At 53.3% G+C, this 17,586-nt stretch overlaps 1 protein-coding gene across 3 annotated transcripts in view; it reads left to right on the top strand.

Annotated features, from left to right (window-relative positions):
* The window catches only part of PTPRN2 (protein tyrosine phosphatase receptor type N2), a 363,220-nt gene that overhangs the window by 303,023 nt on the left and 42,611 nt on the right, over positions 1 to 17,586 (top strand). For all 3 annotated transcript variants that reach the window (XM_019659095.1, XM_019659096.1, XM_019659094.1), the window contains one exon: positions 16,697 to 16,844. In XM_019659095.1, coding sequence (XP_019514640.1) covers positions 16,697 to 16,844 — 148 coding nt within the window. The remainder of the gene's footprint in view (positions 1 to 16,696; positions 16,845 to 17,586) is intronic.

Below are 17,586 nucleotides of genomic sequence, written 5' to 3'. Positions count from 1 at the left end.
TGCCATCCTGCCTGAGAATGGCAGCTGTGGGAAATGACGCCTGTGAGGTCACAGGGCACAGCTCGTCCACACGCCGGGTTTGACCCCCCAGGGCCCTAGTGGAGGGCACTGTCACGAAGCCTGTTTTGTGATGAGAGGACAGGGTAAGGATTTGTTTGGGAGCGCGGAAGCTTCCCAGCTTTGACCCAAGTTCAGGGGATCCCGGGGTCTATGCTGTCAGCAGCACGCCCCAGCTGGAGTCCGACCCTCAGCACCCCGGGGCCTGGGTCCTGGGCCCCAATGGTCAGCCCCATCCACACGGCCACTCCACAGCCACCGAGACTTCCTGTCCCAGTTCCCTGCTCTGGCCGATCCTCTCGGTCCCTGAGACCTCGGTGCCTCTGGGCCTCAGCCGATGACACGTTCTCTCCGACCCACTACTCCGCGTCTTGTCCACCTGCCAGGGACCCCCTGACCAGCAGTCATGTAGTCCCTGCTGACAGTTAGGTGACGCTCGGCCTCTTCCCCCATGAAAACCACCCGATCAAATGGGCGGGGCTTTTAAGCCCAAAAGGATCGCGGCAAAGAAACAGAACCAGTTTTCTTTTGATGGAGCTAAAGCGGGGAGACCTCATCCACAGGGAGAATGTCGCGGGGCCCACGGCCGGGCGCAGGGTGAAGGGTCTGACATTCGTGTCTGGACGGGCAGAGTGCCTCAGTTTCTAAAAATAACCTCCCAATGATGTCAGTAAGAAGAGTGGCCTGGCCGGCATGACTGCCTGGCTGTTGTGGGGTCTTGACACCTCGAGGGACTGTCTTGGCTTGGGGCCACCATCATAACACCACAGACCCGATGACTTAACAGACATTTGTTGTCCCCAGTCCTGGAGGCTGGACATCCGAGATCCAGGTCCCCTGGGCAGGGCTGGTTCCTCCCGACGCCTCTCTCCTGGGCGTGTAGATGGACGTCCCCTCCCTGTGTCCTCACGGGGTCGTCCCTCTGTGAGTCTGAGTTCTCACCTCCTCCTCTTATCAGGACACCAGTCCTACTGGATCAGGGCCCCCATGTGACCTCATTCTACTTTAATCACCTGTACAGACCCATCTCCAAATACAGTCACACTCTGGGGTCCTGGGGGTCAGGACTTCAGCGTATGAATTTAGGGACACAATTAGCCCCTGACAAGGACCGGTGCTTGAAGCACATCAGTGTTTCCTGGGATCTTGAGGCGAGAGGCCGGTCTTCTTTCCGTGGCCCACAGTAAGGGTGTCATTTCCGTCTCCCCCGAGCACTGTGGTGGCTGAATGGGGGTAACACTGCCAAGGGGCCGCCGACTCCCCAGGCTTAGGGCAGTTCTACCCTGAGGCCTGCACTCCCCACCCACCCTCAAGCTGTGACGGGGGCCGTGACCTGAAGGATCGGCTGGCAAACCACTCAGGTGTCCTGCTCTTGCTGGGCACAGCCCCCTCTAGGGAGAGCCTGACCTGCCTGCGTCACTGTCACTCTGGGAGAAGCTGTCCTCCAGGAGGGGCCTCGGGAGAGGCACGTGCAGTTTCCGCACCAGGCCTGTCAAGTTCTCACCAGGAGCTGGGCCTGGAGACGGCCCACAGGCACTCGGAGCAGGGCAGTCGGGAGTCTCTCGGGTCGAAGGGTTGCAGGGAGACGCCCCACTCAGCTGAGGGCCGCAGATGCTGGACCCAGGGCAGGTACCCCCACCCAGAGACACCTGCAGCTCCTGGCCAGCTCCCTGCCCCTGGGGGGGGGGCGTGCCGTTTCTGAGGGGTGCCCCTCCTGCAGCCGTCCCCTGCAGCCCAGGGCTCCTTTGGTAGCTGTGACTTGGCCACTCTTGATGTTTTGGTTTTAATACGAGGCAGTGAACGCCATGCATGCACAGTGGGTTATCTAAGAGTCAAGTTGTAGTTACTTTTCTCTCGTTACTTTAAAAAATACTATTTGCTTCCCTTGGGTGCTGTAGCTGTTGGAGAGGCTGTTTCGGTCCAATGGCTGTTCCTTTGTGGGCCATCCATACTGTCTCCTGAATTCTGCGCCTTTATTTTTCTAGAATTTCTTCGTACCCTGTACTGGACTTACTTTATTTTTATTTTTGCTCCAGTCTTCCTGTGATTCCTGAATTGGAGAATTCTTATCTTCCATCGATTCCAGAAAATTACAAACTATTTATAATTTAAATGTGACCCTCTTCCATGCCCTCAGCTCTCTCCTCTATAGGAGAATATTGGACATTCTCATTCCCGGGCCTCCTAACGCTTCCGTACTTTCTATCTTAATCCCTCAGTCCTGCATTCCAGGGAATTTCCTCAGATCTGTTTTCCAGTAAGCATGGTTTCTCTTCAACTGTGTCTAATCTGCTATGTAATCCATTCATCGCATTTATGATTTCAAGGAGTATGTTTTTCATTTGTAGTTCTATTTATAGTTTTTTAAATCTGCCTCCTGCGCTGTTCTTGTCTTATATTGTTGATTCCCACTTTCATATCTTCAATCATTATAAATGCAGTTCCTCACCCAGAGATTCCCAGACTACTCATCTATTGTAAATTTAAGCCTAAATTCTAGACGAGGCCCAGGGTCTAAACAGCTTCCCATTTTGAGTCCATATGGACACAGACATTCTTCCTTCTGTCCTGAGCAAGCCCTTTCACTACGATTGTGGTCGTCTGAGGGTCCAGATTTAGGTGGGGGTCTCCCATCTGACCCCCTGCCTCCTACATGTCAGGGCTTCCTCTGAGACCCCACGTGGACAGCAAACTCCAAAACCCTGGGTTTTAGGTACAGGAAGTCATCGTGCCTGCCCCTCCCTCAAGGACTTGAGTGATTGCAGGTGCCTCCCGCTCTGGTTTTCACTTCCCTTTTCATTTTGGATTCCCGAGGATTTTCCTTTTGTGAAAGGCTGACTTGCCATTTTCCCAGCGTTTCTGGATGTCTTGTGGAGAAGGCTCCTCACAGTCTCTTGTTCTTCATGTCTCTGGAAGAGTAAGACTCAATACAAGTCAAACCAAGGGACCCCGTGCAGTGGTACGTAGGCACCGGGGTCACCGTGCTTCAGGAGGCACCTGCACACCTCTGTGTCCTGTCTGTGGGTGTGACCGACAGGAACCTCGGTCAGCAGGCAGGTGGGCAGGTGAGTGGACCCCAAATACTAACAGCCGGTATCCACAGAGAACTTCCAGATGGCACGCGTGTGGCGATGATGGTAAAGGCAGCTGCTGGGAGGGGTTCTCTGGGTCCCGTAGCTGCATTGTGCCAGGTCGGGAGAGCTGGAGGGTGACATCCGGTCATCCACCCCCGCCTCACCCATCAAACCTCCAGAGCACGTGGGCATGTGAGCGGGCAGTGCACATGACTGGCAGTTGAGATGACAAAAAAAAAGAAAAGTATATTTGATAACCTTATCTCTAGCTATTCCCCCCTGAAAAGTGAAAAGAATTTTTGACAGGACAACTCTCTTCTAATTTGAACTCCTCATTTAAAAAGCAATTGAATGAGGATTGTTCGCCAACCAGCGCTTGGTCATCGTGGCCGACAGCTGAATCCTAATTTCCCCTTTTCTCCCCTGGCATTTCTGCTATTTCCCTGCTGACAGGAAGGTCTGGACAAATAGACTCAGACCTGGAAGCTTCATGTCCTCTGGCAAGTTTGCTTGATGAAGGGAAGATACATTTTTGAATCTTGTTTGAGCTTTTCCAGCATTGGTGACACTTCTGTCCCCCCGGCCCCATTCTTGAGCATGTAGCCTGTTGGTTTTAGGAAATTAGAAACCAAAGCATTGGCTTTTAGTTTCTGTGATTCCAATGAACGCTTTTAGAATTCCTGCAAATATTTTCTAATAATGAGTCCTAGACCCCGGCGTCTCCCATCTGAGAATGGGATCCGCGTCCATGTGGCTGCCCTGGGTCACCCCCACTCCACTCGCGGGAATTCTTTGTTCTTCCCAAAAACTTCATCAGAAAACCGTAATGAGTACATCACTGGCACAGAACATAAAAGGCTGCTGCTAAGAAAAGCTCCGCGGCTTTGTGACGGGCGAGAAGCTGTCTGTTCGTTGCTAGGCAACCGTCCCCTCCTCCTTCCTCTTCCTGAAAGGTTCCCGTTATAACCGCTGTTGTCACATCTTTCGAGTAAAAATTGTCTCCTCTGGGCTTTTTCATATCAGCTGGGTGATCGTGAGGGTGTTGGATCTTTGAGAGAACCCGCTCCCACAATCGTCACTTGGAATTAGTCATTTGAGTTTCCTAGGTGACCATCCGGCTGGGGAGGGTGGGTGGACGGCCATTTAACACACGCATCTGCTGGTACGAGATAGAGAAACAGCCCCTCAGACCTGCTTTTGGAGGGGAACCCAAAGGAACCAGCACTGCCCGTGCCCCGGCACCAGTGCAGGTGCCCCCATAAGCAGCCCAGGTTTCTCCACCGCACAGCTGCTCTCATCTGGGTGGCGCCCGGCCCGGCCCGCAGCGCCCGGTCCGCAGGGGGTGGTGTTTGTTGGGGAGGCTCTTCTCCTAGAATTTGTTATCATTGTAGATCTCTGTAGGGCTGGGCTGTGTTAGAGCCGCATTGTCATGACTGCTCTCCTCGCACGTCCCTGCTTTCCTGTCGACGCTGGAACCCAAGGGAGGTTCCCCCCAACGTGGAGCGTCAGCGACTGTCTCTGGCTCCAAGTCTGTTTCCTGTGTCAAAGGGACATGGTGGAGGCCGGAGGCAAATGTGAGCCCTCATTTACTAAGGACCGTGTATTACTTTATATAGTAATAGACTTCCTGTAGCACGAATATTCGTAAGTGCGTCCTCTGTGTTGCCCTAGTACCTTATAAAGAGCAGACAGGGCTTTCGTCAGATAGCGGCCTGGTCCCGGTCAGCTGTCCTGCTGTCTGTCCCACACCAGAGTCTCCGGAGCAGCTTCCCCTGTGAAGGTAACAGGGGTCTTGGCGCTGAACAACCTGTAGTCCGATTTGATCGGTGACCAAACAGGGCGCGAGGACTCGTTGCTGCCGAACACAGAGGCCGGGCGGGGAGCACAGAGGCCAGGAGGGGAGCACAGAGGCCGGGCAGGGAGCACAGAGGCCGGGCGGGGAGCACACTGAGGAGAGCATGGTCCCATTACAGCCGCTGGGCTTGTCGCGTTGTCCTGCGGGGTCTCCTAAGGTTTCCAGTGGTTTCCATTGATCTGTGAAGGCGCGTGTTTCACTGGTAGAAGTGAGACCCCTTAAAGCAGTGTTTGGTTTGATACACAGCTATTTCAGGAGTTCCAAATGCCCTGGGCAGACATTGCAAACTTTTAAAAGGCAGAAATTTATAGAAATACAAAATTTAATGAATTATTCGTTACACTGATGTTAGCTACAGACGATTACTTAGTCACCACATTGTCAATTGTGGTGGGTTGTTTTGCTTTTTTTTTTTTTTTCCTGTCTGTAGACCAAAATTACAAAAAGAAAAGAAACACACAGAAGATATTTGGTGAAGGCAGGTGGTCTGGATGAATAATGCTCCTTCATTAACATATTTCCCTTATTAACTGTATAATTAATTGCACATAGCCAGGGAAGCTGTGGAAATTGCATTTTGAGATGTATCAAAGCTGACTTACGCCTCAGACCTCGTGCAATTTACCAGTAATGAAGCTGAGATGGAAGCCTCGAATCTGTAATTATTACTTACTATTTGAATGACAAGCAAAGAATTTTATCAGCAGAGTTTTAAACGAAAGGGGATTAGCAGCTAATGTTGAAATTGTTAATCTTTCTTATGAAAATAATTTTGAAGAAAATGTGTAGCAGAAAGAGAGGTTTGCGGAAAGCATTTGCTGTTAAAATAGCCATTTTCTGATACTCCCTATGAATGTGTCCACGTTTGACAGCAGGGCGCAAATATTTTTGAAAGTGAATGAATATTTTATAGGATCCTGAGCTATTCGTGCATTCCAGGAATGAATCGTGCAATATTCCCAAGTATCCCAGAGAAGGTGAGTGAGTCTGAGAGCCAAAGCTGAAAACATTAAAATAGATCAGAATATTCTAGAAGAAATTAAAATTCCTTTGTTAGCGTAGAACTCTGCCTCTCGCCCCCTGGAGGCTCCTTTAAGACTGTATACCGTGTGTGTTGTTAGAGAAGGCTGTTGGGGAACATGCTGCCGTCCGTTTGTCCAGAAAGGTTTCATTGGCGTCACCGCCATGGCTAGTCCCTCACCTGCATTCCCAAAGCAAGGCTGTCACCCTAACCCACGTGCCCGACACAGAGGACACCTCGGAGTCTACGTCAGGGACCGTGGAGCTGTCACACGTCCTCAGGACGGACCCAGGGGTGGTCGTACCCTTCATTCACTCAACAGACATTTGCTGACCACCTGGGATGTGCCAGGCTCTGCGTCCATCATTGGGCAGACCCTCAGGACGAAACAGTTGGATAGTTGAGAGTTCCTGAAAATGCATCTCATATTTGTTTCTTCGTACCGATTTTTCTACTGAGTGGATGGCACCACCTCAATGCTAAGTTCACGGCTCCATCTGGTTAGAGCTCCATGTCCCTGCGTGCAGGAGAAAGGCAATGCCAAGGTTTCTAGAAGCTCTGGAACATTGACCTGGGAGTGATGGGCACTTTGAGGGCCTGTGGCCCCTTGCACGTCTGTTCTGGGCCTGGGGCTGGGCTGCGGTTCTTCGGGAGGACGAGCAGGCCGAGAGACGCACTGCAGATGTGCACATTTCATGTCTCAAAACATCGTTTTGCTCCTGTTAGCCTCCTTCAGCATGGGAGGCCTTCGCAGAACAGTCTGTGTCACCCGGAGCCAGAGCGTGAGTGCAGACGGGACTGAGTAATGACCAAGGAGGTCTGAGGAGGTCGCTAGGTGCTGCCGACCCCCCAGGGGACAAGCGCTCGCTGGGCCCACGCCCGGCCAGTGTGCTCTCCTAGCGGGGCTGCATGCCGGAGACGCACACGTACTCACACCTTTGTCTGTATTTCAGGAATCGTTTGTGTAAAAGTGTATCACAGTGTTCCAGGGTAATTTAGTTGTTTGGTTGACTTTACATTTTGAATTTGGGGTTAAGCTATTGGCTGTTAATTTTCTGTGGCACTTTGTGCAAACTTCCCTCCATGAGGTGTTGTGTGGGGGCTGAGATGAAAACTAGGTCCTGGCAAACGTCTGAACGTCCCGTCTGAGCAACAGAAGCACGAAGCCTGCCGGCAACAGTAGGGCTCTGGATGGGAGTTTCCAGATTTTTACCCAGAATTTTGACTTTAGGAAAATTAAGGCCTTTTTTCTCAGGTCAAATCATTAAGCTCTTTCCTGGCTATGGTTGTGTGAGGGATCAGAAGTTGAGACAATTACAGAATGTTTTGTGAACTAAAGCGTTGTAGAAATTTAGGATGAGAAGGAAGAACAGGGCGGATAATGAAACAAGCTGCGTCTGTACTAAACTTACTCAAGTCCCCGAATTTGCCCAATGAGTCGGTCCTGGCAGCTCTGCCTCCTGAGTGTATCACGTCTCCCACTTGTCCCCCCAATGCCGCCACGGCTGTCCCCCAAACCTCAGCCACTGGATCCCTTATGCGGATGGCCCCAGCTTGTCCTGTCGATCCCCACCTGGAGCCTGAGTGACCTTTCCAAAGCATCTCCATTATCACGTGCCTCCCATGCTTAAAACGCTCCAGGGGCCTCCCCTCGCTCTGATAATAAACTTCACCTAAGCGACTACACTTAGGAGGGGAGCAGGCAGAGGCTGTATTATAAAGGTGTGCACCTGAAATTTACATAATGTCGGTAACCAATGTCACCCCAATACATTTAATTTTTTAAAAAGGAAGCAAAACTCCAAACCTCTCCCCACAGCCAGCGATCTCCCATGTGACCTGTCCCAGCGGCAGTCCAGTCCCACCCTCCCGTACCCCCCCCTACCCAGGCGCCTCCCCTGCTGCCGTCTCTCCCTGTGGAACCCCTCAGTCCCTTTGCATCATGAGCCCCTCCCCATCTTGGGCTGAGCTCAGGGATCAGCTCTTCAGGGGGCCTCTCTTCCATGCATGTAACTTGTCAGACGTCTGTGACAGGAGGGGTGGCGAGAGCTGGGGCCAGGGTCCAAGGAAGGAACTGACTCACTCTGTGCTGAGAGCCACATTGTCGAGAGTTTTATTGGCGTTAGATGGTAACTGAAATACAACGTATGGTTCGTGATTTCTGTTTCAAGCAAACCTTCCTAGTAAGAAATAGCAAAACTGGCCTCTGATCATTTAACCACAGCCATCCTTCTTTGGGTGAGAACACACTGCTTTGAATTTCTAGCTTTGCTTTTCAAGTATCTTACCTGCCTGATGCATCAGGCTAACAAACAGCATTGTGATTACGCCGGGTGCAGCAGCCTGCAGGCCCCACACACCTGTCCTCGCCCAGCACCTGGCCGTCCCTACGTCTCTGTCCATAGCTGCGTGGCCAAGACAAGTGGCCCGTTGATTTCTCCTTTCATCTTTTTGTATTTTTTGCTTGGAATTCAAATGTCTTTCTTTTGAATTTCAAACATTTAACATAAACATTTCCCTTTAATGTATTAATGAAGACAGGTGACAATGTCTATTTTTAAGGGAAAAAGCTCATCATTTCCCCCAAATGGCAGCAGAAGAGCTTCCTCCTTGCTTTTGAAAGCATCACTCTAACTCCATCTGATTTTAAGGCTCAGACGCTCTGTTCTGCTCACACGGAAGGAAGGTGTAAATGGTGTGTCTTCACTTGGACAAAAGTCTGGATTTCCACACTAGTAAGTAAAGGGCTCTGTGTTGCAAGGGGCACCCCTGTGAAGAAGGGACTGGAAACAAAGCTTTTCCAATAATAATTGGGTCCCAAAACCCCACCTTCCTGTAACACGCCTTTTCCACAGCGGGCAGGAGCTTATTTCGGGCAGTGTCATTGTAAACCGTAGTTTGGGGGGACGTTTCTACTCGTTTCATATCTGAAGACCCACAAAGCACGGACGTCTCCAGTGACTGGGAAAGACCTGCTCTCCGCAGACTTCAGGGGTTCCCGTGTGTGTTGATGAAATGACCTAACACCGAATGGATCCTGCTTTGCTCATTCCTAGATGGTCCACCATCCCTTAGAGAGTTAGTTTATTTGCATGATAATCTTTCATAACAACAGATCCAGTGCACCCGCTAGGCTGTCAGCATGTGGAAATAAGGAAATAACATACTTTCTGTGGCTTCTAATGGAGCTAAAGCTGTGCCATCACCATGGCCATTCCATGGATTTGGTGAGCACCCTGGCAGTGGGAATCCGTGAGGGACTGGATGAGCCACTGTTGTCTGGCTCTAGGGTCCCCGCCCCGCGGGCTGGATCTAGACGACCCTTTCCCCGTCCGCAGACCTTACTGTCCAGCCCTCAGAGTCAGGCAGCAGCGGTACCTGCCGGCACCGAAGGGCAGCCGGGGGTGGGTCCACAAGGCTCGGGCCGCCGCTGGCTTCCCTGGGAGCCGTCAGAGCCCAGGCCCCGGGGAGATGGTGAACGCTGGATTCATGTGCGAACCAGAATCATTTTACTCCGTGGGGTTATTTCCTTAGTGATCCTGGAAACTGGTCTTTGATGGTGACATTGGTGAAATGGTGCCCGTGGAACGGTCTCAGGTTAGCACATGAGCTCCCGGGCTGGTCGGAGTGCCTGGGGCTGGCGTGCTCTTTCCACACCGGGAGTTGGCCTCACTACCTAGCAGCTCACTTTCACGTCACCTCCTAAAATGGCATTTCCCAGTCATTCCTCTTCTCGAGACTGGCCATGGAATACCTCCCTCTTAAAACAGTAATGAGCGAAAGAGACAGGAGTGGAGAAGTTCTAGAACCGTCCCTGACCCCAGGTGCAGTGGCGGCTGACTCCGGCGTGACGAGGTGATGGCGTGTCGGTTTTACACGGTCAGCGAGGGGACTGAGTGCGTTAGAGAGACCACCGCCCCCCATACCTGACGGTGCTGCTTGTCATTTATCTGTAATAGTATTAGTGATGGTGGCACTCACAGTGATGGCCGCCCATAGCAATGGCGCCTGTCACCGTCCCTTAGCGTCTGTGTTCTTGCTGCAGTCAGGTGGCCGGCACTTGTGGGACTTAATGTGTCATGTTTCCTTAGTTTAGGGTAAACATCCCCAGAACTGCAGCAGAGTCACGGGATATGGAAGAGAATTTAGAAGCATCTCCCTTTTCTAGTGCAAGGCTGAGCCCCACCATGCCCCCACCCTTCCCTTGGCCATGGCTGGCTCCCTGTGCCCTGTGGGCCCCCACCCGGCTGCCCTCCGGTGCCCTGGGTACATGTCACAGCTCACAGACTATACCTCATGTGTCAACTCAGCCCTCAGAACTGCCTTTACAAATACGCATGGTTCCTGTTTTATGAAGCGGGAAATTAAGGGCCACTGAGATTAGCCAGTTTGCCCCAAAGCACGTAGACGAGAAGCAGCTGTGTGGGGACCCAGCCTTTCTGTCGATTGATTGTTAAGGAACCTTTCAGAGTCAAATCCAGGGCTTCTCTGTGGTGCTGAGCTGCTTCGTGCGGGCTTTGCAGTAACACGTAAAATGCTCTCCTGTGTTATTAACAAAACCCGCCGGGATCCACAGCTTCCCAAAGGCTCCGTTTCCCTATAAATCGCTTTCCTGACCTCAGAGTGTTGGCAATTCGATCAGAAAGCAGCCCAGGAGATGTTTAGGGGGTGTGGACCTTACAATGTGGATCTTACAACAGCAGCGACACTTTTGTTCCAAAGGTTTGGGATTCTGTATAAAATGATTCCGTTAAATGCGGGAGTGGGTTGCTTTATCTGACACATGGAGGCTGTTTTCTAAAACGTGACCTGGTGACACATAGTCCTTGTCACCCAGAAACTGTTCATAATCGTCCTTCCCAAATGGTCTAATATGTGAGCTAGAAAAAAATGAGATGGGAGCTGGAAGGATCGAGTCCTCTGACTGGGTTGGTATCTCATAAAATAGGGCTTATGAAAGCTGATGTTACTCTCAATGGGGCAAAAAAAACTCAGCAGAAACACAAGTGCATCTCAGCTAAGCCACGAGGTCTGACGGCCACAGTGTGTGTCAGTGACGAGCCTGGAAAACCGCATTCCGCAACGTTGGGGTTTGTCCCGTGAGTGGTGTGGCCTGGGCTCATGTTTTCCGTCAGCACAGAGCCTGGGTCCTCGGAAAGAATCAGAATTCAAGAAGGTTTAGACACGTCCACACTCAGGACTCGGCTAGAATCGGCGTGAGTGATGTTCCCGATGGAGTTCAAGGCTATGAAATCAGTGCTGGGTTCGCCCAGCCAGGGCCCCTCTCAGACCCTCTGCCTCTGTCGCCCAGATACGGAGAATGCAGTGGGCAGCTCTCGGGGGCAGCACAGGCTCCCCGCGTTCCTGAGAACCAGCCGTCAAAGTGAGTTTCTCTGAGCTCTTCAAATTGAACCGACCAGTGCTGAGCCCCGCCTGCCCACGTGATTTGCGTTTTCAGGGTGCACACCGTTTGGGGTCCTCCTGCACGTACCTGGCTTCCCACTGGCACTGTTGACCAGTACGTGCCCTGTGTACCCCAAAAGCTCGCCCTTAAAGCTTCAGCTCAGAGCCCAGAGCAGGGACTGCAGGGCCTTTTATAAGGCGGGTCCCCCAGACCCGGAGCCGACAGCCCGCTGGGAACACGGGTCCCAGACACACCCAGCTCCTTCCACTCGGGACAGCGCCTTACGCCACCGTGACTGATGCGTCCTCATGCACGGGAGGGAGTGCACGGTGTGAGGCACCGAGGGCAGATGCGCCAGCTCTGGGCCCTGAAGGGAGGGTAAGCCTGTGCGGAGGGAGCAGTCGGGGAGAAGAGCTTCCTGGACTTGCGTCCCCTCTGCGCTTATAAGACGGACGTCACGCCGGGGCTGTCCGGGCGCACCGGGCTGTGGCCCCACCTGTGTGGCACCCAGAAAGGAAGGAGGCATGAGGACACGGGTCGTGAAACATCCTGAGGTCCTTAGCTGACTTTTTCAGGCAATTCTTCCAAGTTCCAGAAGATTCGAAGGCAAACTTTTTCAGGTGCCCATTATGGATACACAATTTTTATCTACAATTCAAATAACGTATGAAAGTTTCCGGATTATGAGCTGTCATTCAACAAACATTGACCGTGCGCCCTAAAACACACCGAGTGGGCGACACGTGGGCCCTGCTCTCAAAGCAGTTTGCACAGAGGGAGGGGACCCTGATGCCCACCCACCACAGTCGCCGGAGCAGGACGTGATTAATGTCATGGAGACGAGGGTTCTAAGCAGCAGGTGACTGATGGCGGTGGGATCTGGGAGAGGAAGCTCAGGTGGCGACAGGCACATCCCAGTCAGACACTCAGGGAGGAGGTGGCATCTGTGCTGACCCTGAGGTCAGGATGGGTTCGTTCCAGGAGGACCCGTGTGGAATGAAAGGTGGTGATTGGAGGGAGGGCAGGTTCCAAAGGGGAACTAGTCTGATTGGGATAAAGAGCAGTCAGTTAGTAAACTGAAGTTCGGACAAAGGACAGTGCTCGTCCAAGCACCATGGTGGGTTTTGCAATGGGTGGTATTTTGAGCAGGAACTGCTGATCTGGTCGCCCGTGAAGGAACTGGGGCGGTAACGTGAAGGTGCAGTGAGGAGGCAGGGCAGCGAGGCAAGGCCAGGCTCCGCCGGTTTCAGACAGCGATGCGATGCCAGCACCGCCACGCCAGCACCGCCCGCCTGCCTGCCGGGGGCCTGGGGCTGGTGGTTGAACTTCTCTAGGTCTTGGGTTCCCCGTAGGTAACAGGCGAGCCTCATCTCAGCATCTTCTCAACTTCTCAACAGGACAATCCTATAACATTGACCACATCCAAAGCTTAAGCGATGGCCATCCACACTGGAAAAAAAAAAAACAGAGCCGGCCACACGTGCTGAGAAGGGGGGAGTTTGTCCAGCCTTACGGTTGGCTCTGGGTGGCGGGCTTATTGTGGCCTTTGTTTTCATTCAGCGTATCTCCTTACCTTTTCTTTCCTACATGTGCTACGTGTGGACTAGGAAGTCACCGCTTTAACAAACTAAGGCCTCGGTCCATCGCCACCACACCCCTCACACATACACAGACATGGAAGCGGAGGGTATCCGAGGTCGGGTTTTAAAACAGCTCCTGCTAACTGTCCACCTGGGGGGGGACGCCATCAGTGCTGTAATCACGTGTGACCATCCCTGAGGAGAGGCGCTGCCCCTGTGTCACTCGCACCTCTCACACCCGGAAGGAGGGGACCTGCCTCACAGGGTTAAGTCACTGTGGCAGTTTTTGTTTTTGTTTAAAACACCTCCCTACCAAGGTCTAGCTTCTCCACAGACAACATAAAAACATACTGTGGAGTCACAGATGAAAAGCATCTTATCCACAGACATCAAAGTCTCCTAAGACGTGGTAGGTAAATTACATCAGCTCAATGTCATGAACGATGCTTCGTAAAAATATTAATAGAAAAACATGGCACAGAGGAAGATGGAGACGACCAGAATAGGGCAGACAGACCGCTGGGGCAGTGCATGCTGGGAGAATGAAAAATGCAGCTCAGTTTTAATATGAGCACGTGTTATAACTTTAGTTGACTTAATTCTTCGTTAAAAAAAAAATAACGTTTGTATCTCTTCTTTCCTCCCTCCTGACCCCCCAGCTCGCATTTTAGTCTCAGCTTATGGTTCTTGGCCATAAATTGAGAAATTCAAGCAGACTTGCAGCATGATCTCACTTTCTGTAGTTAAGATAAATGTGAGAATTTAAGCAGCTGTAGTTTACAGGAATTAAGATAGTATCCAGCGCCTCTCTTGTAGACAATATTCGAGATTGGATTAAACCTGCGAAGGGTCATCATTTTATAGTAGGACCCATCATGTGTCGTTGAAAGACGCTCATTCGCTCGTGATAGATTTTGTGAAGAGTGTTTTCCAGAGAAAAGGGAGGACCCAAAACCTTTTTCCAGGAGCCATTTTCTACCTGTTGATGGGATGTGCCTTAGCCAGTCTTGAGAAAATCAAGTACAAACGCTGACACCACACATCGGCCAGAAACGTGCCTGCCACCCAGGCACACGCCATATTTTAGGCTAGATGAGCTGGTTGACATTTTCAGAAAACTTAATAGTGTATCATGCGAAGTGGGGCCCTTAGTGGGATGGCTGTGGTGCGGAAACGTGTTTGATATTCCACAGTGACCATCTTGAAAGAGAAAAGTTGTTTCCTTAATTGAGCCCCTTAAACTGCCACGGGAACCCTGGGGGCCTGTGGGTGGGGTGGCAGCATCTGGGACTGGCAGGCGAGGGGGGCGAGTCCACATCCTCAGGCTTAGAGCAGCGACGAGGGGATGCTGAGGTCCGAGGCAACGTCATGGAGATGTGTTCACTGCATGACCCCACACGCTCTCATCTGCACGAAAGCCCATGTGATGAATCCTGAGCAGCTGGAGCAGGAGCTAGGGACGTGTGACAGTGGCTGCCTGGGTCCCAGCTTTGGCCCCACCCTTCCCCCTGCAGGGGCCTCAGCCGAGGGCCATTCCTGCTCTCCCGAGCCCACTGGGCACCGACCTGCCCGCGCTGGTTCAGCACACACATCACACGCGGGTCAGACCAACACGGAGAAAGTGCTGTTTGCTGAGTGAAAAGTACAAAGCAAGTCAGCTCCAGCCTAACTGTGGACAAGAGCTGTGGGCGCCCAGCAAGGCTGTGATTCGAGTGTCCTTGTCCCATGCCTCTCTCCCTTCCTCCCCCTTTGTCCACCTGTTCCGACGGTGCCATGGGCAGGGAAGTGGCCCAGAGCCTTGGTGGGGAGGAGTGACCTAAGCTGGGTGACAATCAGAGTGAGTGGACGAGGGGTCAGGGTGGACACGCAGAGGGGTGTCAACCCTTCACTAGACTTGGAGTGTCTGACCACTGAGACCAGTGCATGTGTCTGCTATTTTATTTGTGGATACACTTGAAAACCTGGGTCCACCTGTGACGCATTGAAAAGCCACAAACAAAATGTTGCAGGATGCGGCCGTGACTCACAACATCAATACGACAGCCCGGTTTGGTCCTTGCGATGCTTTTCCTAAAATCAGGGTCGTTTCTCGAGTGAACAGGTTGATATGAGCACGTGGACGGAGCTGGCTTTGTGGGGGGACTGTTCCCAGGCCCTTTGTTCCTTGTCCACGTCTCATAATCACTGTGACACGTGGGTGCCCGAAAAATAAGATCGGAGCAGAGCAGCGAGGGTCAGAGTAGGTGGTCCTGTGGTTTTGCTTCTGTTTCTGTGAACACTGTGAGCTGCTTACCACCTGGCACGCCTCAGAGCAGCCCCGTATCTGAGCGCATCACACCCAGCGGGTTCAGAGAAGCCAGTTGTCAACAAGATGACTTCTGTGCAAACAGAAATGGGAGCGAGGGCCAGGGGGCCAGGGGATCGGCGTGCACTCCCGGCTCTGGAACTGTTGGTGACCTGATCCCCAAGCATCGACCTGTCTGTGGGGTTACACATCTAGACATGTTAGGGGTGGGGCTGGGTGCCTTCCCACCTTCGTTGTGCAATGTTAGCATGCGTACCCCAGGAAACCACATCTCTGGATTGAATATCAGCCTTTCTGTCTGGCAGGCCGGCACGCCTTCCCTGCCGTTGGGGGGCACCCCGCAGGACCCCAGCTGAGCGCCACCTGGTCTGGAGGCGTTTGTGAGGGTGCAGCTTCCATTCCCATCTGGGGGGGCTTCTGAATTCTCCACTGTGACATGGTGTTGACTGGATACGTAACATAGCTTCAAACAGTGTGTTGTATAGTTTTCAGTGGAATAATTTCAAGGAATTATTGCAACATAGTATCTGTTAGTATCTATTGGTTCTCTGAGAAAAACAAAATGTCTTTCAATACAAAATATGACTTACCGATGACTTACCAAGTGGCTTTCCCAGATTGAGGTTTATTAATAGTTTTTCTTCAGCCCTCCCACAGCTTCTGTCCTTCCCGTGTGATACTGTTTTATGAAAGTGTGTTCGTTCCTTCTTTGACACAGAGAGCAGGGCTCCAGGCCCCAGAGGCGCAGCCTTCAGACCTCGCCCCAAGCCTCCCTGACGCCCCGCCAGGCACTGGCACTCGCGGCCCCACGCACTTTGTACCCGCTGCCCCCTTGCTCTGGCCAGACACACCTGCACCGCGCCTGTCCCTCTCCCGACCATCGGAACCTCTTACCCTTCAAAGCCCATGCAGTGAGCTCCCTAAAGGCTCCCATCCAAGTTCACTCCTGGCCGGGCACGTTTTCCAACCGGTTTTTGTCGGTCCATCAAATCTGGTGTGCCGCGTGCATGTCCTTGGCCCCCGGTCATTCCGTACCAGCCGAGGAGGTGACGCCATGGTCTGAGTGTCCGCACCGCCCATCTCCACCCGTAGTGAGCACTCCACAGGCACCTCTGCCCCGGCGAACAGACGCCTTGCACGGCCCTTGCTGCGCCTCGTGCGGCTGGCCGGCCTGTGCTCCGACCGGGCTGCTGCGAACCAGCTCCCTGACTCATAAGCGCAGGTGCAATGCATCCCGTGCCGGCCACGCCCACACAAGCCACGCCCATGCCTGCAGATGCCACGCCATGCTAAGCCACGCCCCGCAGAGCCACGCCCATAATAAACCTCGCCCCACGCGCCACGCCCCCGCAGGGCCACGCCCCTCCGGCCGCACCCCCTGACTCTCCTTCCCTTTGCAGGCCTACATGGAGGACCACCTGAAGAACAAGAACCGGCTGGAGAAGGAGTGGGAGGCGCTGTGTGCCTACCAGGCCGAGCCCAACAGCTCGCTCGTGGCCCAGAGGGAGGAGAACGCGCCCAAGAACCGCTGCCCGGCCGTGCTCACCTGTGCGTACCAGCCCCGCGCGGGGAGGTGGCGGGCGGGCTGCGCCCTGTGGTCCGGCGCCCTGTGGGCGGCCGTCCCCCCGGTGGGGGCCCCTTCCCCCGCCTGCCCAGCGCCCTGTCGGCTCGCTGTCCTCTCCCGTCCAAGCCGGGCGTGGACGCCACCTGTGAGGCCGGCCCTGGCCCCAAACTGCAGAATCCGTGTCTCCCTTGGGGTCCAGGGGCTGGAGCCACAGCCAGGATCGTAGACCCCGAGCACGTGCTCTGTCTGCTGTCACGTGTGATTTGCGACTCGCTTCTTAACGTCTTTGAGCCCCTTCTCCTGTAATTGGGGTGATACCGCTACCCTTAAATGGTACAGCCGTGAGGATGTGAGGGGACAGGCGTGGGATCGGCACCTTGCAGGCCTGAGGCGGGCAGCGGTCGCTGTGCCGCAAAGTGTCAGCCTTGCGGTGGTTTCGGCCAGCGTTGCTGGGGACCATCTCTCCGGCCAGAAACCACTGCCAGAAAATGGAGCTACAAAAAGGTACAGGTTCCGGAAAGCGATGTGCTTTGAGGGGACGGCCCAGGCTTGCACTGTGTGTTGTGTATGATGTGCTGCGTGACCTGCAGACGCAGAGGCCCACACAGGACGTGAAGGGCCAGGCTGGCTGGGTCCGACCCACCGGCCCACCTGCTGCCCCCTTTCTCAGGTCACGTAACTAATGGCGCACCAACCTCCTGGTTCTAGCATGCTCTGGGCCAGGCC

This window comes from Hipposideros armiger, unplaced genomic scaffold (genome assembly GCF_001890085.2).
Source record: "Hipposideros armiger isolate ML-2016 unplaced genomic scaffold, ASM189008v1 scaffold_295, whole genome shotgun sequence".
NCBI classification, from domain to species: domain Eukaryota; kingdom Metazoa; phylum Chordata; class Mammalia; order Chiroptera; family Hipposideridae; genus Hipposideros; species Hipposideros armiger.
Note: the sequence above shows the minus strand (reverse complement) of the source record. Positions and strands in the feature narration are given on the sequence as shown.